Source organism: Pongo pygmaeus, chromosome 10 (genome assembly GCF_028885625.2).
Source record: "Pongo pygmaeus isolate AG05252 chromosome 10, NHGRI_mPonPyg2-v2.0_pri, whole genome shotgun sequence".
NCBI classification, from domain to species: Eukaryota; Metazoa; Chordata; class Mammalia; order Primates; family Hominidae; genus Pongo; species Pongo pygmaeus.
Window position 1 is genome coordinate 48,699,117 of NC_072383.2, and position 23,567 is coordinate 48,722,683.

At 46.8% G+C, this 23,567-nt stretch overlaps 2 protein-coding genes across 15 annotated transcripts in view; one reads left to right on the forward strand and one right to left on the reverse strand.

The window, feature by feature from the left end:
* LETMD1 (LETM1 domain containing 1) overlaps window positions 1-7,341 on the forward strand; it is a 19,694-nt gene extending 12,353 nt beyond the window's left edge. For both annotated transcript variants that reach the window (XM_054442846.2, XM_063646954.1), the window contains exon 9: window positions 6,926-7,341. In XM_054442846.2, coding sequence (XP_054298821.1) covers window positions 6,926-6,945 — 20 coding nt within the window. In that variant the 3' untranslated portion in view covers window positions 6,946-7,341. The remainder of the gene's footprint in view (window positions 1-6,925) is intronic.
* CSRNP2 (cysteine and serine rich nuclear protein 2) lies at window positions 551-23,249 on the reverse strand. 13 transcript variants are annotated; one of them, XM_063646947.1, is made up of 8 exons: window positions 22,949-23,216; window positions 22,132-22,305; window positions 17,269-17,440; window positions 16,531-16,684; window positions 16,068-16,304; window positions 13,476-13,735; window positions 7,337-7,633; window positions 551-4,014 (listed from the first exon to the last, which is right to left on the reverse strand). In XM_063646947.1, the coding sequence occupies exons 5-8, from the start codon at window positions 16,216-16,218 to the stop codon at window positions 3,091-3,093; spliced, it is 1,632 nt and encodes a 543-aa protein (XP_063503017.1). In that variant the 5' UTR covers window positions 16,219-16,304; window positions 16,531-16,684; window positions 17,269-17,440; window positions 22,132-22,305; window positions 22,949-23,216; the 3' UTR covers window positions 551-3,090. The 13 variants fall into 13 exon arrangements, with proteins under 13 accessions (XP_063503017.1, XP_063503019.1, XP_063503016.1 ...); XM_063646949.1 differs by lacking the exon at window positions 22,132-22,305; XM_063646946.1 differs by lacking the exon at window positions 16,531-16,684 and having other exon boundaries at window positions 22,839-23,216.
* Window positions 23,250-23,567: the final 318 nt, after the last annotated feature.

The window sequence follows — 23,567 nt, forward strand, 5'->3', positions numbered from 1 at the left end:
GAGGCTGAGGCGAGCGGATCACAAGGTCAGGAGATCGAGACCATCCTGGCTAACACAGTGAAACCCCATCTCTACCAAAATAGCAAAAAATTAGCCAGGCATGGTGGTGGGCGCCTGTAGTCCCAGCTACTCAGGAGGCTGAGGCAGGAGAATGGCATGAACCCGGGAGGCGGAGCTTGCAGTGAGCCAAGATCACGACACTGCACTCCAGTCTGGGCGACGGAGTGAGACTCTCAAAAAAAAAAAAAAAAAAAAAAAAAAAAAAAAAAGTTAATGGAATGAGAAAATGGGAGCCCAGAGTAGGGACAGGGCTAAGCTCCAACAGAGCAGGAGCAAGGTCTGCTTCAGCTGAACAGGTACACAAGGGCATATGAACCAAGTCCAGCTCTTGGTACTCCAAAGAGAATATTCTATTTTTCCATCACAAAATGTTTCTATTGTTAACATTAATTCCTAACTGACCTAATTAGTTTTATAACGAAGCTGGAGAAGCATCCTTTTCTAACAAGTAACTGAATTGTGGCCTGCCGAGACAAAGAGTAACACACCATTCTTTTGAATATTTCTTTAATATTACATTTAAATATTCTCTTTAAATACAGCATTATCACAATGTAAAGAACCTAAAGGGGAAAAAATTATTTTCAGAGAACCAGACAAGCTTTGGATTCACATTGAAAATACTACCTGTGTACAGTATGCGAGAAAGGAAATTGGAAAATAATAAGGGTTGTGGAAATAAGAGTCATTTATCTAGGCCTAGACTGGGACTGAAGCTATCTGCTTCTATGATCAGAGGCCTAGCTTTCCTAGCAACCATGAGCTAGAATTCTGTCCAACTCAGGTAGCACCAGAAGTGAGATGGACTAGGTTGTAGAGAAGGCCTTTTGCTTGACAAGACAGTTAATGCTAAATGTTAATATTTAGCACTCAAAAGTTTGGGATCAGTGTGAGTCACAACGGTAGAGTTAATGAAGGGGATGGACTTAAGAAACTACAGGTTTTCAGAAACATCAAATATCTTGTGGGTTGGCAATGAGCTTAATAATTATAGATTCATATTCCTGGTTTGATCCCAAAAGCTAATGTGTTCCTCATCGTGCAGCTGGAATCTACTTCCTAGATTAAGCTGGAGCATTCCTGCAGAGACAGTGTGCAAACCTCACTCTCCCCTTCCGACACAAACTTTGAAAAAGATTCTTTTCTCCATAAAGCCAAATCCCAATTAAGCTTCAGTCCTGTGGTTGAGGGTACCAGTCTAAGGTAGGGGAGTCTAGTTCAGTTCTGGGTAGCTTCGAGATCTCAGGTACTTAAGACTCTCAACTGTGTTTTGTGAGGCTAGGGGATGGGGAGAGATAAGGATCTATGTACTTAAGTTCCCCTCCAAACTAAAACCAAGCAAAAACTGGAACAAATAGGAAAGGCAGAATGAACTAAAAAATGTTATGTGTATTAAATACAAATCCTTTCAGGCTCAGAGTTTAGAGACTTCAGGGGTGAAATGCTGCTGTGACATATATGATGGTTTCTGTAAGACACCAGGGCCTTAATATCCCACCAGAAAAAGCTTTATGAGCAAGATTAAGTAGGAGTAGTGTCTCCCCGCCAACAGTTTTTCACTTTTGTGTGTGTGTGTGGTTAATAAACCATACCAGAAGTAAAGTATGGTGTAAAGGATGCTTGAGAAGAATAGTTTTGCTCCCTACTGCCTCCATTTTAGAACAGAGACAAAGATCATTTTGCTAATGAAAGAAAATCAGTGCTGTTCAATGGAGGAGATCTTAGAACACAGGATGAACAGGAACTGTATTCCTCCTGACAGAGGTAAGAACTGAATCAAACTGAATGAGTTCCATTCTATACGCTTCAAAGGTTATAATTAGAACTTGAATCCTTTGGAATCTGGGAGTTGCATGTGGCATTTAAGAACTGGCTTGGCTTCCAATTTTTATATATCATCAAGATGGAGGGGTCCAATAAACATTTGCATTCTTGGAATTGAACTGGAACAGTATAAGAACTCTAACCCGCTATGTTGAAAACGACCATGAGGGTAGATCCAGGAAAAAAGAACAAAAACTGGTTGGTGACCTTAAGATTGCCACATCCTACATTCCACTAAAGCCCAGATCTCACAAAGAGGGAAAAACCTGGATGAAAAAACAAGCACTCCACAAATATGTCATCTTTCCAGATAGCAAGCAGCCTGTTCCTGCTGCCTCCTTTGGCCAGTTAATGCTCCACATAGGCCTCCTGTGGGATGGGTGAGCCCCAGCCGAAAGCTGCCTGACAGTGCTAGTGTCAGACACGTACAGAAGGCTCAGGCTCGTTATACCACATCCCCAGCCAATCCAGCTCTTTTTCTCCGAAGGAAAAAGGATGGAGAGAAAAAAAGACACATAGACAAGTTTAACTCTAGTACTTAAGAACATGTGGAAGAAACAATTCAAGTTACAGACCAGGAATCCCCAGTGTGGGGAACAGGTCAGAGAACACCAAACATGTCAAATATTAACTTATTTACCAAATATGGGATTGAAGGAAGGCAGGTTACATTTTTGTAAATCCTGGAGATTTTGTACAGAAGCAGAGACCCTTCCACTCCCTCCTCCCTAGACTCGACCAGGTGACTTTCCAGTTTGAAGTATTATGACACACCAAAATGGGATATCAGAATAACCACCGAGAAAAATGAGCTTGTACTCTGCCTGGGGCTTGGGAGAGAAAGGGCTTTGCCATGCTCTTCAAATTCTCGTGTTCTGGTCCCTACAGAAAGAATAGCTGCTTGAGTTACCCAGCTTTTCCTGTGAGATCCTAGTTCTTTGTTCCAGTGGCCCAGAAAGCTTAATGTTCAGCACTACGCAGCTTTCTTTGCCCCAAGACTATCCCCAGATCAAGGTAGGGCTGGTCTCCTTGGTACTGTTTCCCTTTTAAAAAATACTCAAACAATCCTTTCCCACCCATTCCCCAAAGACCCCAATAAAATAACATGGGAGCAGCAGCTGCTTCTACAGTTTTGTTTTGAAATGGTGTTAGATAAAATAAGGGAATAAATAGAGAATGGGTAAGAGGCAGGACCTCTAGCGCCTGTCACACTGCCAGAGGGAGTTCTAAGGAAGAATCTTCAGGGGGCCGATCCTCATTCTGCTGGGAGGTCTTCACCATCCCACAGCCCTCTTCATTGTCCGTGCGGAAGGGGAGGCTTGAGGGGGACCAGGAAGGGCGGAAGTCTTCATTTTCAGGCTCCTCAGGGTTACAATCTTCGGGCAATAGAGCTTCTAGGGTGGGTGCTTTCCCCACCTCTGATTTACAGAGGGCAGCTGGGTCTGTGGAGCTACAAGCCACGAGTGAGGTAACAGGGAGAGAGAAGACATTCAGATCCTTCTCCTTTGGGAAAGAGGCTGAGCCTTCTTCTGTACCAGGCTCTCCTTTCACTCCCAAGACTGGCCTCTGCTCCACTTGATAATAGACCAGGGGCCCACTGTTCAAGTAGGATGGGCTGTTCACCGTTGAGGCAGTTGGGTGATCTGAGTTCTCGGTAAAACACAGGACAGAGGAGCCTGGGGGCAGCTGAGCCTGGATGAGAATGGGGGCTGTAAGGCCTGGGCACAGCTCTTCGGGGACAGCCAGGGGCTCCTCCAGGATGCACACACCCAGGCTCTCGATGCTCGAGTCCAGGCTGGCACTAGAGCCGCTGGAATCTTCTTCTGCCTTGAGCCGCTCCAGTTCCTCTGCACTCTGCAGGTGCATCACTGCTGTCTCATTCTCAGCAATGAACTCCTGGAAGTCCTGGGTCTCAGAGCCCTGTGCTCCTGTCAGGCTGCAACTGGCAGTCGGGGAGGGCTCCTCATCTGGGGCTGCCGGGCGGCTCACCTGCCGCTTGCTCTCCAGCTCCAGCTTCATAATGGTGTGGAGGTAATGAGTCCGGACCCGGATTGGATTAAATTCAATGCGCCCTGCCATGTTCCCACAGCCATCCCGGGAGCAGCCACATGGAAAGGACATGCGATCCACCTGAGCGGGGACAAGAAGGTTGGGGCAAGATGAGACCTACAATCCTAACAATGGAGATAGGAGACATGAGCTGGCAAACAGGCAGTTGGGATTTGAGGTCTCCTTATAAGAAGAAAAGCAACCAATTCAAAGCATAGCATGCAGTGTGAGCTAACAGAACACTAGATGGTAGTTATCAGACCACTTGCATTTCAATCCCAGCTCAGCCATTAATTAGTGGTGTGACCTCAAGAGAATCATTTATCTCTCTAGGGCTTTGTTTCCTCTTCTAAATAGTAAGTAGACAAAAATCACAGCACAGGGTCCTTCCAGTTAAGAGTCCAGCGATACTTCTCTGAATGCTGATAGTTTTCACAGAGGAAATTTACGAGCCTCAGAGACTTTTTCAGAACTTACCTGGTTCACTGAGACAACAAAAGGCTGGACCCAAGCCTATGGCCTGCAATGACAGGCATGGGAGAGTGACTGGAAGATCTTGCTACTTCAAAAAAAATACATTCTGGGGAAACTAAGCAAATGTGCCTTAGTTTGCTAAGGTGCTAGAATGCAGGTTCACACAGTGGCCAATTTTTTAGCTACCTGCTTTATTTTCCCTGAGGGTTGACTAGTTTAGTTCTGAAGCAGTTGCCAAGATAATTAACTTACAGACCAAGGATATCTGGAAAGGAGATGCTTTCTACCTCCTTATCACTTTCGTATTCCAACAGGAAAAACACATAAACCAAAAATAAAAGGAAAAATTAAAACCACAAGTAAGCAAATAAGCATGTACAAATCACAATGTCTTTCTATGATACTGACTTATAGAAATCTCCACTCCAGTTATACCATTTTTTTTTCCTTTGGAGATAGGGTCTTGCTCTGTCGTCCAGGCTGGAGTGCAGTGGCGCCATCATGGCTCACTGCAGCCTGGAGCCACCCTGGGCTCAAGCAACCCTCCCACCTCAGCCTCCTGAGTAGCTAGGACTACAGGCATGCAGCACTACATCTAGCTAATTAAAAAAAAAATTTTTTTTTTGAGACGGAGTCTCACTCCGTCACCCAGGCTGGAGTGCAGTAGCACAATCTCAGCTCACTGCAACCTCTGCCTTCTGGGTTCAAGCAATTCTCCTGCCTCAGCCTCCCGAGTAGCTGGGATTACAGGTGCCCACTATAGCGCCCAGCTAATTTTTTTGTATTTTTTTAGTAGAGACGGGTTCACCACGTTGGCCAGGCTGGTCTCAAACTCCTGACCTCGTGATCCGCCCACCTCGGCCTCCCAAAGTGCTGGGAGCCGTGAGCCACCGCGCCCGGCCCTAATTTTAAAATTTTTTGTAGAGATAGGGTCTCGCTATGTTGCCCAGGCTGGCCTCAAACTCCTGGGCTCAAGCAATCCTTCCACCCCAGCCTCCCAAAGTGCTAGTTACAGGTGTGAGCCAACTTGCCAGGCCCAGCTACATCAATTCTTAGGACTGTTCTCAGGTGTGTGTGTAACAGAATAACTCATTATGGGACTTTGGTCTGAAAAGCAGTATTTGGCCAGATCTACCACAGTTATTTGTTACCCAGCTAAAAATAAAGAAAGGGTGAGTTAGGAGAAAGCCAACCACAAGGACTCAGCATCTACACCCTCAGTAATTAAGTTCCAGATAAATTTCATTCTTAGGGATGGTATTGCTGTTTTCAACTGAAATGTGTCTTAAACTGTCCCCCATCAGAGGGCCAACAAGGGGCCAGGCACGGTGGCTCATGCCTGTAATCCCAGTACTTCGGGAGGCTGAGGCAGGCAGAGCACCTGAGGTCAGGAGTTTAAGACCAGCCTGGCCAACACGACGAAACCCTGTCTCTACTAAAAACACAAAAGCTGGCTGGGCATGGTGGCTCACGCCTGTAATCCCAGCACTTTGGGAGGCTGAGGCAGGCGGATCATGAGGTCAAGAGATCGAGACCATCCTGGCCTACATGGTGAAACCCTATCTCTACTAAAAATACAAAAATTAGCTGGGTGTGGTGGTGCGTGCTTATAGTCCCAGCTACTCGGGAGGCTGAGGCAGGAGAATTGCTTGAACCCGGGAGGCAGAAGTTGCAGCGAGCCGAGATCACGTGCTACTGCACTCCAGCCTGGCAACAGAGTGAGACTGCGTCTCAAAAAAAAAAAAAAAAAAAAGAATTACAACAATACAACAATTAGCCGGGCATAGTGGTGCACACCTGTAATCCCAGCTACTTGGGAGGCTGAGGCGGAGGTAGCAGTGAGCCAAGGTCGCGCCACAGCACTCCAGCCTGGGCAACAGAATGAGACTCCGTCTCAAAAAAAAAAAAAGGGCAGCCAACAAGAGATGATACTTTCTCTTTCAGGTAACTATGGTTTTAAGCTCTGCTAGGCCAGGTCTGATCCTGAATTATAAAGCTCTGAATACTATTTTGATTTTTTCAAAATTGGAGTAAAGGTACTGAAGAATAAGTGTTTGCAGATAGAATCTATAGGCCCACACTATTCTTCCGCTAACTTTTTGAGACAGGGTCTTGCTCTGTCGCCCAGGCTGGAGTGCAGTGCCACAATCATAGCTTACTGCAACCTATGCCTCCCAGGCTCAAGTGATCCTCCTCCCATCTCAGCCTCTTGAGTACCTGGGACTACAGGCCCATGCTACCACGCCCAGCTAATTTTTGTATTTTTTGTAGAGATGGGGTTTAGCCATGTTGCCCGGGCTGGTCTCGAACTCCTGGGAAGCAATCTGCCTCCCTGCCTTGGCCTCCCAAAGTGCTGGGATTACAGATGTGAGCCACCGCGCCCAGTCCTGCTTCCTTTTATCTCAAGGAATCAGTATTTAGGAAACAGTATTTAGGAAATACTGTTTAGGAATCAGTATTTAGGAAACATTTACTAAATGTTAAATGTACTAACTCCTCTTCATCCCTTTCCTAACAGCTGCTTCTTATCACCTCTGAGAAATGAAACAAAAAAAGATGAGATACCTCCACAGCCTAAGAATCCTGTCATGCTTGTTTTCTTTGCAAAAATTTTAAGAGACAGGGTCTCACTCTGTGACCCAGGCTGGAGTGCACTGGTGTGAACTCAGCTCATTGCAGCCTCGACCTCCTGGACTCAAGAGATCCTCCTACCTCAGCCTCCCAAGTAGCTAGGATTAGAGGTGTGAGCCACCGTGCCTGGCCGTGTGCTCTTTGCTTACTCTGTTGATGGTGGAAGGTTGTGGAACTGGAGAGTGTTCAAAACCATAGGGAATCCACCCCTGAATGGGCCTCCCATGTTCAGTGGCACCCACACCTCACCCTGCTGACCCTGGTGTAGATATACTATCTCAGGCCAACTTGGACTGACCTGGCATTTAATCCCAGCCTGGCTGCAGGCACATGCTTCTGGGTCACAATACAGTCGGCAGTCACAACCACATTCTTCCCGTGACAGGCGGATGGCTCGAAGTTCTTGCTTCTCTTCAGCATCAATGCGGTGGACCCCAGAAGCCCTCAGCAGGGCCCGTCGCCGTTTGGTGGGCAGAGGCTGCAGGAAGAAGTAATCATCCACCTCCACATTTTCCACATCAATATCTTCATCTGACACATCATCCAGCGTCAGGCCATCGGCCTCCACCGACTCCACTGTCCCATTCTTGGTCAGCTGCCAAGAGACAGGAAAGGTTAGCCTCATAGACATGAGCGGCATGCACCTCCTCAGTGACCATCCCAGAGCAGCACTGTCCCTTGAACTTTCTGCAATCATGGGAATATCTGTGCTGTCCAAAATGATGGCAGCTACTTGCACATGTGGCTACTGAGCACTAGAAATGCGGCAATTGGGAAACTGTCATTTTATTTGTTTATTTTTTTGAGACAAAAGTCTCATTCTGTAGTCCAGGTGGGAGTGCAGTGGTGCAATCTCAGCTCATTACAACCTCTGCCTCCTGGGTTCAAGTGATTCTCCTGCCTCCCAGGTAGTTGGGATTACAGGCGTGAGTCACCATGCCTGGCTAATTTTTTCTATTTTCAGTAAAGACAGGGTTTCACTGTGTTGGCCAGGCTAGTCTTGAACTTCTGGCCTCAAGTGATCCACACACCTCGGCCTCCCAAAGTGCTGGGGTCCACTGTGCCAGCCCAATTTACATAATTTTAATTGAACAGCCATATGTGACTACTGGCTGCTATATTCACTAGCACAGGTCAAAAGAATAAATCCAGAGTGGGAAGATGGGAAATCTTACGTACCATCACCTTTCTGGGTCCAAGCTTCTCAAAAACCCGTCTCATCTTCCCTCCTACACGAAAATCTATTTCCACAAACATACCCTCCATTTCCAGACACGTGTCCCCTAATTTACACTCACTTGCCTTCTAACACAGAGAGGAAAAGGTATGTGAATGACTGGATGATCCTTGGATATACAGAAAAATGTTAAACACCCTTCAACTTGCACCCACTGAATGCAAAACTACCTTCTTGAAAAAAAAAGGGCAAATTAAAGTGTAGTAAAAGGCTACCAGGTCTTAGTCAATGAACCCAAATCCCCACAGTGTGAACAATTATCTGTGCATGCACTAAAGAGCTTCATTTTACTCTAAGGAGAAAAAGCAAATATATTAACAGGTATTAAAGAAAGCCCTTAGCCGATAAAAAATGTATTTCTTCTCCTTTCTTTTTTCTTTTTTTTTTTTTTGAGACGGAGTCTCGCTCTGTTGCCCAGGCTGGAGTGCAGTGGCGCGATCTCGGCTCACTGCAACCTCCGCCTCCTGGGTTCACGCCATTCTCCTGCCTCAGCCTCCCGAGTAGCTGGGACTACAGGCACCCACCACCACGCCTGGCTGATTTTTTGTATTTTTAGTAGACACGGGGTTTCACCGTGTTAGCCAGGATGGTCTCAGTCTCCTGACCTCGTAGTCTGCCCACCTCGGCCTCCCAAAGTGATGGGATTACAGGCATGAGCCACCGCGCCCGGCCTCCTTCTCCTTTCTAACTTTTTTTTTTTTTTTTGAGACAGGGTCTCACTGTCGCTCAGGATGGAATGCAGTGCATGATCTCGGCTCACTGCAATCTCTGCATCCTGGGTTCAAGTGATTCTCCTGCCTCAGCCTCCCAAGTAGCTGGGATTACAGGCTCCTGCCACCATGCCCAGCTAATTTTTGTATTTTTAGTAGAGACAGGGTTTCACAATGTTGGCCAGGCTGGTCTCAAACTCCCGACCTCAACTGATCCACCCAACTCCGCCTCCCAAAGTGCTATAATTACAGGCGTGAGCCACTGCACCGGGCCTAATCCTTTTTTATTTGACTTCAAAGAAAAGTTGTATGTGAGGAAAGGTGGTATCAATAATTCTGAGCGTACTATGTACAGGCAGAAATCTGGGGTTGTTTTTTTTTTTTTTTGAGACGGAGTCTCACTCTGTCACCCAGGCTGGAGTGCAGTGGCACAATCTTGGCTCACTGCAAGCTCCGCCTCCTGGGTTCACGCCATTCTCCTGCCTCAGCCTCCCGAGTAGCTAGGACTACAGGTGCCCGCCACCATGCCTGGCTAATTTTTTGTATTTTTAATAGAGACGGGGTTTCACTCTGTTAGCCAGGATGGTCTCGATCTCCTGTCCTCATGATCCGCCCGCCTCGGCCTCCCAAAGTGCTGGGATTACAGGCGTGAGCCACCGAGAAATCTGGGTTTTCTGGGCTGAGATGGATAGAGAGCCAAGAAAGGGAGTCTTGGTGGAAGGACAGATTGAAGACAAGCCATGGCTGAAAGAGTTCTGCAAACTCACTAGAGAACTCAAGAAAATGAGGCCTCATAATCCCTGGAGCTCTGGAAGCTGCTAGCAGGATGAAAGCCACGTGACTGGAGCCTTTGGTTGATTTCATCAGACAACCACAGAGTAGAGCTGGTAAAGGAACAACTCCTGGGAGAGACGTGATGCAATGGACTTGGGTAATCAGCTACACACCTGGTTTTCTTGTTTGTGGGGGGAGGCGGTAGAGAAATGAAGAGAAGTAAAGTGGGGCTTCTGGAGGTTTCCTAGTCAGTGATTTTGGTACTAGGCAGGCCAACTACAAAGGGCCTTTCTGTTTATCTCAGGATTGCTCCTGTCTACATCTCCAGGGTTGACCTCCCCCTAAGCATACCCCCTCCTACTGTCCTCTCATAGGCAAGGGATTAGAGATGTAACACGAGGACACTCATGTAGATGTGAGAATTTAAATATCGAGATAGAAGTGGCATTTCAAATCAGTGAGAAAAGAGTCTTCTAGTTATTAAATGGTATTGGAACAACTGGATATTTTCTGGGGGAAAAAAGACTCCCAATGTATACTATTCATGATAATGAGTTCCATATGGATAACAGGCCAAAATACAAAAAACGAAATAAAAATATTAGAAAAATTATAGTTAACTACAGTTGCGAAACACCAAGCAGCTGCTGGAACAACCCCAAAGGAAGACAAACATTAGATGGTACATGAGAGATGCAGAATGTACATTTTTTGAAACCAACTGCCTCCCTTATAGAGGGCTAAAAAACAGGCCTGGTGCAGTGGCGCATGACTGTTATCCCAGCACCTCTGAGAGACTAAGGTGGAAGAATCGCTTAAGGCCAGGATTTCGAGACCAGCTTGGGCAACAGAACAAAACCCCGTCTCTACAAAAATTGGCTGGACGCGGTGGCTCACTCTGTAATCCCAGCACTTTGGGAGGCCAAGGCGGGTGGATCACTTGAGTCCAGGACTTCGAGACTAGCCTGGCCAACGTGGCAAAACTTCGTCTCTACTAAAAATAAAAAAATTAGCCGAGCATGGTGGTACATGCCTATAATCTCAGTTGAGGGAGGCTGAGGCACAAGAATCGCTTGAACCTGGGAGGCAGAGGTTGCAGTTAACCGAGATTGCGCCACTGCACTCCAGCCTGGGCAACGGAGTGAGACCCTGTATCAAAAAAAAAAAACAAAAAACTACAAAAATTAACCAGGCATGGTGGTGGGTGCAGCTGCAGTCCCAGCTATTTGGAAGGCTAAGGCAGGAGGATCGCTTGAGGATTTCCTCTGCGCTCCAGCCTGGGTGACAGAGTGAGACCCTGTTTCAAGAGAAAAAAAAAAAAATCTAAGCAAAGAATAAACTAGGTAAGGTAAAGCAAGGGATTCCTCTTGACATATAAAGATAAGCCTGGTGCAGTGGCCCACACCTGTAGTCCCAACTACTTGGGAGGCTGAGGTGGGAGGATCACTTGAGTCCAGGAGTTTGAGACTAGCCTGGGCAACAAAATGAGACCCCATCTTTAAAAAAACAAAGTGCTGTATTAGATGTCATCACTGCTGGTGCTCACTAAACATCCTGCTAACAAGTAGAGCTCCCGTATCTGTCTTGGGTTTGCCTGGCTTTGTCCCTACAATTCCTGTAAGTGGAGAACACAGAACAGGATGGTATACTGTTTTGACAGATCATTCCTCTGCCAGATTTAGGAGAGTAGAGTTTTCTTCTAGGGAAAGGAAGGAATGCCTTCACTGCAATAGATGAGAACAGTGTTTATTTGCCCAGCTGTTGCTACGGCAGCTGGAAGGTGACAGGGTCAGTGATGGAATTCCTCAGACAGAGGAAAGGGAAGCCTGAATGTCATTCTAGAGTGAGAAAAACAGGTGTAGGGCTTTAGGAATAGTCTGAGGGAAGTAGACATAGAGCTCTCAGAGAAAGAAAGGAATGAGATGCTCTGGTTAGCCTACATCCTCTGCCACCAGTTCTCCAACTCCACCACATTCTAATGTGTCTCTCTCAGGACTCTGGAAATAATGGAGCTACCTGTTTTAATATGGGTCAGCTTTGGGCTTCAAAGAAACCTGGCCAGGCTTAAACTGGTGTTCTTCAAATTTGGAATCAGGATCTCTGGGGGAAATTTTTGAGAACTAGTAGAAACTATGGCTGTGGGAATACCAAACAGTGCTAAGATGAAAAATGGGTGGCCAAGTGCGGTGGCTCACGCCTATAATCCCAGCACTTTGCGAGGCCGAGGCGGGCAGATCACGAGGTCAGGAGATCGAACCCATTCTGGCTAACATGGTGTAACCCTGTCTCCGTTAAAAATACAAAAAAAAAAAAAAAAAAAAATTAGCCGGGTATAGTGGTGGGTGCCTGTAGTCCCAGCTACTCAGGAGGCTGAGGCAGGAGAATGGTGTGAACCCAGGAGGCGGAGCTTGCAGTGAGCTGAGATCACGCCACTGCACTCCAGCCTGGGCAACAGAGCTAGACTCCGTCTCAAAAAAAAAAAAAAAAAAAAGAAAATGAGTGGCTATGAAGAGCCATCTAAGGTGGGTCTTTTCCCAGCCTCTCTCTCTCTTGAAGAGCTGGTGTTGTATCAGGTGGCAGGCACAGTATTATACAAATCTAAATAACTATTTGATAATGCTGTTTGTATCTACAAGATTATCACGTAAGGGTGATGGGGATTATAGAAACAGCAGGATCCTTTCAGAGACTGTGAAATATCCAAAACCTGTTCTGTGCATCCAGCCAAGGGACAATCATTTGACCAGAAATTGAAAACTGTGCTTCCTTGAGTTCCAGGGTGACACACCTGAATGTCTTCACGTATTCATATTTTAAACATAAAAAAAAATTGGGGGTGGGTGTTGGGCATGGTGGCTCATGCCTGTAATCCCAGCACTTTGGGAGGTCAAGAGGGAAGGACCACTTGAGGCCAGGAATTGAGACCAACCTGGGCAACGTTGCAAGACCCCATTACTATTAAAAAAAATACTAGCCAGGCATGGTGGCATGAGCCTGTGGTTCCCAGATACTTGGGAGGCTGAGATGGGCAGATGGCTTGAGGCCAGGAGTTCAAGGCTGCAATGAGCTGTGATTGAGCCACTGCACTCCAGCCTGGGTGACAGAGAGAGACCCTGTCTCAAAAGAAAACATACATACATACATACATACATACATACATACATAAAATTGAGAGAGGCAGTGGGGGTTTGGGAGGGGGAAATTCTAGGGAAGCCATTTTGCTATATCTGGTAGACTCCCCTGCCAGATAAAAAGAAGGGAGTCTTGGACTGAGATTTGATTTCAAATCTGAGATTTTTCATTAGAAAGAGTTGAAATCTCTATACCCCAAGGACAATAGTCAAATAAAAAAAAAAATCAGCTGGGTGCAGTGGCTCACACCTGTAGTCTCAGCACTTTGGGAGGCCGAGGCAGTTAGATCACTTGAGACCAGGAGACCAGCCTGGGCAACATGGCAAAACCCTGTCTCTACTAAAAATACAAAAACTAGACGGATGCACACCTGTAATCCCAACTACTCGGGAGGCTAAGGCACAAGAAATCGCTTGAACCCGGGGAGGCCGAGGTTGCAGTGAGCTGAGATCATGCCAGCGCACTCCAGCCTGGGCAACAGAGCAAGACTCTGTCCCAGAAAAAAAAAAAAAATCAACCAACCAACCAATGAACCTAAATGGTTTCCTACATGGACAGCAGCAGATCCCAGAACCCTTAGGCACCTTCATTTTCTTGGCATGGAGTTTCTCCTCCTTCAGGTGCTCACGCAGAATCTCTCGATGGTTCACCTCCTGTTCCTGGGCAAACTCACAGAGTGTGTAGCTCCGTACAGAGTTATGGCGCTGGGCCATGCCCAGAGAGCTACCACCCTGGCTGGGCACACTGGTAAAACCCTGGCGCCGGGCAAAGTAGTATACAGTCACCTGGTCAAAGCGTACATTCTTCCTCCGCAGCTGCTTCTGCCGCTTCAGGATGGATGTGGCTGAGAAGGGAGCACAGAGAGATGTTTTATTTATTTTTCTATTTATTTATTTAGAGACGGAGTCTCGCTCTGTTGCCCAGGCTGGAGTGCTGTGGCACTGTCTCGGCTCACTGTAGCCTCCACCTCTCGGGTTCAAGCAATTCTCCTGCCTCAGCTTCCTGAGAAGCTGGGATTACAGGCGTGTGTCACCACGCCCAGCTAATTTTTATATTTTAGTAGAGACGGGGTTTCGCCATGTTGACCAGGCTGGTCTTGAACTCCTGACCTCAGGTGATCCGCCCGCCTCAGCCTCCCAAAGTGCTGGGATTACAGGCGTGAGCCACCATGCCTGGCTGAGAGATGTTTTATTAACTCAGGGATGACCTGTTTGGGGAGCTTGCTCTTTCTCATCCATCTAGGGTCTCAACTCTTCTTCTCTAAACGTGCTCTCTATATCTAGAGAACTGTCTAATATCTTCAAATCCTAAATGCTCTGTCAGAAGGGACCTTGAACTTCAGTTGGTTCATACAACTGCCTCCAGACTGACTATACCTAAACAGATGACCACAAAATCCATTTTTAGACATCAGCTGGGAAGAGGATCTCTAGGTAATCTTTTCTGGATATAACAACCTATAGCTTTACTGTCCAACACAGCAGCTACTAGCCACATGTGGCAATTTAAGCTAATTAAAATTAAATAAAATTTAAAATTCAGCTCAGGCCGGGCATGATGGCTCATGCCTGTAATCCCAGCACTTTGGGAAGCCAAGGCAGGCGGATCATGAGGTCAAAAGATCAAGACCATCCTGGCCAACATGATGAAACCCCATCTCTACTAAAAATACAAAAATTAGCTGGGCGTGGTGGCACACGCCTGTAGTCCCAGCTACTCGGGCGGCTGAGGCAGGAGAATTACTTGAACCTGGGAGACGGAGGTTGCAGCAAGCCGAGATTGTGCCACTGCACTTCAGCCTGACGACAGAGCAAGACTCCATCTCAAAAACAAACAAACAAAAAATTCAGCTCAATTATAATAACCATATTTCTTTATTTTCTTTTTTCCTTTGAGACAGGCTCTTGCTCTGTCACCCAGGCTAGAGTGCAGTGGCACAATCACCGCTCACTGCAGCCTCAACCTCCCAGGCCCAAGTAATCCTCCCACCTCAGCCTCCAGAGTAGCTGGGAGTACAGGTGCACGCCACCACACCCAGCTAATTTTTGTATTTTTTGTAGAGACGAGGTTTCGCCATGTTGCCCAGGCTGGTCTCGAACTCCTGAGTTCAAGTGATCCACCCACCTCAGCCTCCCAAAGTGCTGAGATGACAGGCGTGAGCCACTGCGCCCAGCCACTAACCACATTTCAAGTGCTCAATAGCCACATATGGCAACTGGCTACTGTTGGACAATGCAGATACAGAACATTTCTAGCATAACAGAAAATTCCATTGGATAGCATTGATCTGTAGCAGGGGACCGCAAACTATCAAGGGCCAGACAGTAACTATTTTAGGCTCTACAGGCCATGAGGCCTCTGTTGCAATAATTCAACTCTGCCACTGTAGCATGAAAGCAATCATACACAATGGGTATAACTGTGTTCCAACAAAACTTTATTTACAAAACAGGCATTGGGCCAGATTTGGCCTATGGGCAACCCCTCATATATAGTATCAGTTCTTTCCAAGAACTAATAGAGCCGTAAGAATTAAGAAATCTTGGCCAGGCACGGTGGCTCACGCCTGTAATCCCTGCACTTTGGGAGGCCGAGGCGGGTGGATCACCTGAGGTCAGGAGTTCAAGACCAACCTGGCCAACATGATGAAACCTTGCCTCTACTAAAAACACAAAAAATTAGCCAGGCATGGTGGCGGGCGCCTATAATCCCAGCTACTGGGGAGGCCTGAAGCAGGAGAATCACTTGAACCCGGCAGGCAGAGGTTGCAGTGAGCTGAGATCACGCCACTGCACTCCAGCCTGGGCAACAAGAGCGAAACGAGAAAAAAAAGAATTAAGAAATCTGGATTTGCCCCAGTTGTCCAAGCAGCAAGCATTTATATCCTGCTACAGCTACAATTTCCTGGAACTCTCTGGGACTCTGGTGGGGGCAGGGTAGACCTTTTCAATCTAATTTAACCCATTCTGGGAACCAGCAACCCACAACACAAGTAAAATCAGCTAGAATAAATCAGACTTTAGTCTACGGTATTAGAGAAATGAGGTCCTCCAAAGAGCAAGGAAAGATGATGATTAAGGACAAATCCCCAAGCCACATAGACGCTGTCTCGAGCTGCCATGGGTTCTGCTGCTTGGGGAATGTGGGTATAGGCAGGGACGGAGCAGCTTACTCACGTGTGAAGCTGGCAGTGGTAGGCGGATTGAGGCTGTCGCAGCTGTCAGCACTATCACTGCTGGAGATCTCATCATCTGAGTTGGAAACTGATGAGCCCACATCCACATCATCAAACTTCCTCTTGAGACCCGAGCCCGTGAATGCATCCATTGGTTTCAAAGGGGTTTCCTTGGGGAGCCCACCAAGTTGGCCCCAAAGCCCCTACTCACCACCAGCTAGCCAGGTACATTAGGATTCTGCCCAGGGAAAAAAAGGAATCAGCATTCCTGTCCCCAGACAGACCCCTCCCCAGTCTATACACACAGCTCTCTAAAGAAAGCACCTCACCTAGCACTGATGTCTGCTTTCTCAATATTAAGTTCTTTCTCTACTAGCTCTGGCCAACATTCTCCTACTTTCGTTTCCCTTCAGCCCCTCCATTCTCAATCACTCTTAGAATAATGAGATGGGTAGCAGCAGCACCTTTCCCAGTGGAGGAAAGGCCTTTGCTTCCAATCCAGCTGGGGTCTAGGCTTCATTAGCCCAGGAATCACAGTAGCTGCTCTTCTGATCATATAGAAAAGCTCTCCAAGGGACCAGTGAGAAGAACTTGAGATCAAAAACACAATTATCACTGCTGCTTGTTTGGTTGGCAAAAAAAAAAAAAAAAAAAAGGAAAAAAAGAAAAGCAGAATTAGGCTTTGCCTAAACCAAGACTAGACCCAACTATTTATCTGTTTTAGAAACAGGGTCTCACTATGTTGCCCAGGCTGGTCTTGAACACCTGGGCTCGAGCAATCCTCCTGCCTCAGCCTCCAGAGTAGCTGGGACTACAACGCATGCACCACTGAACCCGGCTAGACCCACTTATTTTTCCTAGTGATAATACAGCCCGGCATTTCCCAAAGTGCGTGTCTTATGGTATTAATAGCTTTTACATAGAAATAGGACTGCTGTGTCAAAAGGGTTTAAAAAATTGCCTATAGCGGAACCTCTTAGAGGCTTTTAATATACTAATAAGGATGGTGAAGGCTGAGAGAACATAGAATGCAATGTTTCTACAAACGTGATTAAGGAACCCACTGTTTCCAAGGTATTTTAGAGTGCAAATAATGCTTGGAATACACTTTGGGAAATACTGCTCCAGGCACTCAATTTTGAAGGACATTAGCAGTCAGGAAAACCCTTTACCCAGATCTTCACAAGTGTAAAGTGTCTCACCAGGCTTCTATAAAGGTCAAATTTGGTACCAAATAATGGACCCAAGATTAGAATCTGCATGGCTTCAAAACCCAAAATCTTCCCCAATCTCATACTGCTCCATAAAATAGGGCTCATCTGGTCTGTCACCATCCTCTGTGCAAGGACATCGTAGCTTTACAATCTTTGCCCTCTATAAAGAAATCAGCAAGGGGAAAACAAATAGCAAGAGAAGTAACTATTTATTCTGGTTATATCAATATGGCAAGCAGTGTTGTTTTCAACACGCTTTCATACAACCAAGGAGTTCTGAGATAGTCCATTTCCTAGGTACCAATCTTTTTCCTCCATCTTTGGATTTAAGTTCCAGAAGGACACGAATCTGCTCAGCAGAAATGCTGTCAAAGCGGGAGCCATGTGTGATGAGACAGGAACCCTCCCTTGCCTCAGTAATGCCAGAATCTCCCCAGACTATGATCTCACTAGTTGCTAATTATGCAGCAGGAATAACAACACTGCCCAGAACGACAGGGCTGCATTACTGCGGAGCAGCTACCCAGAATATACTGTGGTGTCAAAAGATGCCTGCTACAGAGCTGTTTTTCTGGACTGTGTCTGTTGCAAGCAATTTGCCTGCTCTTGGATCAGCTCTACAAAGTCAACCAGACCTAATAAGTACCTTAGAGAAGGTATTTCCTAAGCTATCCAGATTGCATCAAATTCTGCATTCAAGTCACAAGATGTACCTAAGAAACCTCAGCCATCAGAAGTCTCAGACAAGCACATTCCTGAAATAAATTTGGCCAGGGAGGAAAAAAAAAAATCAAGTATTTGATAAAAATTATAATTAAATTAAAAAACGAGCCCAAAGTATCAGTTCAGTTCTGCAGGTTACTGACCTTATCAGAGGTCACATTCTTAGGGCATGGTAAGAAAGGAACGAGCCAAGGGCTTTTTATGGGTTAAGATTTTAGCTAGGTTTAAAGATACCTATCAACAAGAAGACATTTATGCATCCAACAGACACATGAAAAAATGCTCACCATCACTGGCCATCAGAGAAATGCAAATCAAAACCACAATGAGATACCATCTCACACCAGTTAGAATGGCAATCATTAGAAAGTCAGGAAACAACAGGTGCTGGAGAGGATGTGGAGAAATAGGAACACTTTTACACTGTTGGTGGGACTGTAAACTAGTTCAACCATTGTGGAAGACAGTGTGGCAATTCCTCAAGGATCTAGAACTAGAAATACCATTTGACCCAGCCATCCCATTACTGGGTATATACCCAGAGGATTATAAATCACGCTGCTATAAAGACACATGCACACGTATGTTTATTGCAGCACTATTCACAATAGCAAAGACCTGGAACCAACCCAAATGTCCAACAATGATAGACTGGATTAAGATAATATGGCACATGTACACCATGGAATACTATGCAGCCATAAAAAATGATGAGTTCATGTCCTTTGTAGGGACATGGATGAAGCTGGAAACCATCATTCTGAGCAAACTATCGCAAGGACAGAAAACCAAACACCGCATGTCCTCACTCATAGGTGGGAATTGAACAATGAGAACACATGGACACAGGATGGGGAACATCATACACCTGGGCCTGTCGTGGGGTGGGGGGAGGGGGGAGGGATTATATCTAATGTAAATGACAAGTTAACAGGTGCAGCACACCAACATGGCACATGTATACATATGTAACAAACCTGCATGTTGTGTACATGTACCCTAGAACCTAAAGTATTAAAAAAAAAAAAGATACCGATTAACAAACAAATTTCTCATTCCATTTTATTGTAGCGGGGAGGGGGAGCCCCTTGTGATTGAATACTTATGTGGGTGGGATTTTTTAAAGAGACAGAATAAAGCCGGGCACGGTGGCTCACATCTGTCATCCCAGCACTTTGGGAGGCCGAGGCGGGTGGATCACCTGAGGCTGGAGTTCGAGACCAGCCTGACCAACATGGAGAAACCCCATCTCCACTAAAAATCAAAAAAAAAAAAAAAAAAAAAAAAAAAATTAGCCAGGCGTGGTGGCGCATGCCTGTAATCCAGCTACTCGGGAGGCTGCGGCAGGAGAATCGCTTGAACCCGGGAGGCGGAGGTTGTGGTGAGCCAAGATCATGCCATTGTACTCCAGCCTGGGCAACAGAGGGAGACCTTGTCAAAAAAAAAAAGCCGGGTACGGTGGCTCACGCCTCTAATCCCAGCACTTTGGGAGGCCAAGGCGGGTGGATCACAAGGTCAAGAGATCGAGACCATCCTGGCCAATATGGTAAAACCCTGTCTCTACTAAAAACACAAAAATTAGCCAGGTGTGGTGGCGCGTGCCTGTAATCTCAACTACTCAGGAGGCTGAGGCAGGAGAATCGCTTGAACCCGGGAGGCGGAAGTTGCAGTGAGCTGGGATTACGCCACTGCACTGCAGCCTGGGCGGCAGAGCAAGACTCCATCTCAAAAAAAAAAAAAAAAAGGAGGGAGGGAGGGAAGAGAAGAAGGCAAGCAGCAGGCAGGCAGGCAGGCTTTTTCCTTAGCCTGGAAACACTCAAGGATTTATGACTGGAAGTAAATGTCCACTCCTGTTCTTTCCTCAGGTGTCCCCAGGCTTCTGGTAGTATCTCCTGCGAATATTTCTCTTTAAGCCCCATATGAACTTGGGTCTGCTCCAAAATCATCTTTATTACTAGAATTCTCCCCGGTCTTAACCCAGTTGCCCTCAGGAGTATCAGTTATCTTTAGGTTACTTTTTGTGAACTTGGATGCAGCAAGGATTGCTGGCTGCTTGTTCTATTCTCCTCCTCTTTTTCTGTGTTTTCTCTACTTCTGGAATAGTGGTTTCTGGGCAATGATAGGAGATAGGTAAGAAAGAAGAAAAAAGATGTGACACCTAGGAGAAAAGTATTTTCCTTAAGCTGTCTGAGAGTAACTGGAACCTATGGCTATGTGTGTAAATAACATGTATACTGACTTATGGTCAAACTCTTCCATTCACGTGGATGGCACTCAGGGAAATCCTCAAGGATTCCTCTCTTCACCCTACCCAGGCTCTGTCAGTAGCATTTTCTCTGACATTAGCTCCATTATTTTTTTAAAAAGAAAAAAAGATTATGTCCCAACAACCAATATAAGATTAAATTTCAACCCAGCTCCCCTTGTCTAACTCTCTGATGTGAACTTGACTTTTAGATGAAGATGTTCACTGGGCACCAAGAACAAACCTCCTGTTCACTTCCATAGTGCCCTAAAGAAATCCTTCTTTGGGAGGCTGAGGCAGGAGGATTGTTTGAGGCCAGGAGTGCAAAACCAACTTGGCCAACATAGCAAGACCCTGTCTCTGTATTTTCAAAAAACTGGCCCAGCATGGTGGCACATGCCTGTAATCCCAGCACTTTAGGAGGCCAAGGTGGGCAGATCCCTTGAGGCCAGGAGTTCAAGACCAGCCTGGCCAACATGGCAAAACCCCACCTCTATTAAAAATACAAAAACTAGCTGGGCATGGTGGTGTGTGCCTGTCGTCCCAGCTACTTGGGAGGCTAAGGCGGGAGGATTGCTTGACCCCAGGAGGCAGAGGTTGCAGTGAGCTGAGATTGTGCCACTGAACTCCAGCCGGGGTAACAGAGCCAGACCCTGTCTCAAAAAATAAAATAAATAAAAATAAATTTTTTTAAAAAAGAAATCTTTCTTTGCAATAGTAACAGAATAGTTTCCATACTTTCCAATTCATCAAATTAATCTTTCAAACTACAACTAGAAAAATCAGTCATTCCTACCTCTCTCAATTATTCATTGGTAGAGGATAAATGCCTGTGTTCAAGAGATACACTTGTAAGTTTTAGCACCTGGGAATGCAGGTCAAAACTGACAGTTAACTGTCAAAATGACCAACTCAACAAATGCTTTTGGAGAAAATAACGCAACTCTCTTTAAAGCTTTTAAATGCCAGTGAAATGAAAGGTCAGCTGACACTTTCTGGCTACATGCCTAATGGTCTTTTCTCAAGAGTTTCTAGCTGAACATTTCCCAATGGTATATGAAATAGTTAAGATCCAGAGCACAGAAGACATCAGGCTAGCACCTAATAAACAGTTCTACCAGCATATGTATATTTTAGTACTAGATCTAAGTTTTTTTCAGGCCTATAAGGATTCCTATAACCACCAAAACAAACAAACAACAACAACAACAAAAAAAAACCCAGCATATGTGAGACCAGCAAGAGGGACTGCCCAGGCAAAATTTTCTGGAAGAATCTATTTGCAAAGTTTAGGTAATATAAGTCTCTGTCTTAAATGAGTCCAAAGTAATAAGCTACATCTCACAGGAGAAAGCCTCTTCACTTGACTGGAACCCAATCTTCCGCTAAAGGTCAAGGAATCAAAATCTCCAGTAAGATGGTCAGGGCTACCATCTGTAGCTGGGCTGGAAGGAAGGCTTGCTGCTGTGTTACCATAAACCTGAATAAAATGACCTGCCCTGTTTCTCCTTTTACAAGATACTGTGGTTGTTTCTCAAATACTATGAATTTCATGGATCCATGTGTCTTTGTGATCACCAGGATCATGAACTTACAAAGCACTCAAGTGAAAACCCCCCGCTTAAGCTAGGTGTTTAAAGAAAGCCGTGCACTCACCACCCCCACTCCCCGATTTTTACCCATTCACTAACACAAGGTTAGAATTTTCCATGCCTAAACTACCATCGTGTGGAAGACAGATCTTTGTGGGAACTGGAACATGATGCTGCATTAACTCTCAAGGATATCCAGTCATTTATAACACCGGCACAACCAACATCCTGGCTTTGTGGATTTGCAAGACAGAAAGCCAGTGAAGAAAAAAATCTGAACTATGGATTTACCTTGAACTGAAAACTGCAGGACAAGGGGACAGTGTCGTCTTGTGGGGATAACTTCTAGCATTTCATTCTGAAGAACAGTTTGTGTGTCACACTGCCACTCTCAACCCCTTTAAAAGGATGAATCAAGACCACAGCACTAAAAGGGACGGGTGGCAGTTGGCTGCGTATTTGGGCCTATGAAAAAAGATCAAGCTAGCAACCAGGGCAAATGATGCTTTCATTTTCCCACACGACGCCAGAAATATGGGAGACATCAGGAACCGGAGCGAAGGGACATGTCAAGTCACCAGTTCCTTTTAATGAACACTCCTGCCGAACCCTTCAGCTCTCGGCCCACTTCCCTCTGATTCCTGCTAACCTTCCCGCTCATTCCAATCCTCTGCAGCCCCTACCCAGCCTTCCTCATCCCTTCCTGCCTGCTACTCACAAATTCCCAACCACTCCTCCCACATTTTCCTCTGTTCCCCCTCCCCTTCCTTCACTTTCCTCCATCCTACATCATTCTCCACTCCATTCCGAACTCAATCCTCATCCGCAATCCTGCAGGCTTCCAAGCCGCCCATCGGTCTCCGCGAGCTGCCCCCGCAGTCCGGGCCAGCGTCCTCGGTGCCCCTCGCTCCTACGCCTCTTCCCGACTCGGTTCCTTCCCAACGGCACCCGACCTCCCCGCCCCCCGACCGCTCCCGTCCGAGCCTCTCATTTCTGACCCCTCCATCCGCACGGCTCTGGGCTTGACCACTCCTCCACGGCCGCCCGAGGGCCGATCCCGAGAAAGGACGAGGCGGCACCCTCCGCCCCGCACCCCTAGGCCCATTACCGGCCCCGCCGCAGCTGCCTCCTCCCGTGATGGTCTCTGCCGCCCCCGCTGCCGCCGCCGCCCTAACCCGGGTGGGAAGTAGGGAGGAGCGAGCGAGCCCCGGGCCCCGCGGCGACGGCCGGGGAGCTCCCAGGGCGGCAGGGCGGGGAGGGAGGGCGGTGGGCAGCCCAGCCGGCAGGCAGAGAGGGCCGGGCGGCTCCGGCAACTCGGGCGCCCCCGGCAGCAGATGCCCAGAACCGCCCCGGCTCCGGCTAACAATAGGCTCCGGCCGCAGCGCACTGGCTCTTATAGGCGCCGGCACGTCCTGACCGAGACCCGGGGCTGGCTGGGAAATGGAGTCTACGTGCCGGCCCCACACCCAGCAGCATGCCGGGAGTTGTAGGCGGTGACTGTTGCAAAGCCGAAGCCGGCGGGCAAACCGGCTCCCGAGGCGGCAGTTCTGCTGCAACCTTTTAATGGGGGAAGAGAGGAGACTCAGCTACAGATCTTAAATAAACGAATTCTCCTCCAAAGCTCCCTTTTTCTTTCGCCAGGACCACACGCCATTAGGAACATGATCCCCCCCTTCTCCTCGCTCATGGGGTCTTAGTCTTCAGCAATATGACTTATTGCAGCCTGC

Excerpts from the sequence above, each read along its gene's own strand:
- CSRNP2 (XM_054442841.1), bottom strand. The coding sequence starts at position 16,218 with ATGGATGCATTCACGGGCTCGGGTCTCAAGAGGAAGTTTGATGATGTG. Across the intron at positions 13,736-16,067 it reads TACCACTGCCAGCTTCACAC|CCACATCCATCCTGAAGCGG; the intron begins GTGAGTAAGCTG and ends CTCCCTTCTCAG. Across the intron at positions 7,634-13,475 it reads TCCATGCCAAGAAAATGAAG|CTGACCAAGAATGGGACAGT; the intron begins GTGCCTAAGGGT and ends GTCTCTTGGCAG.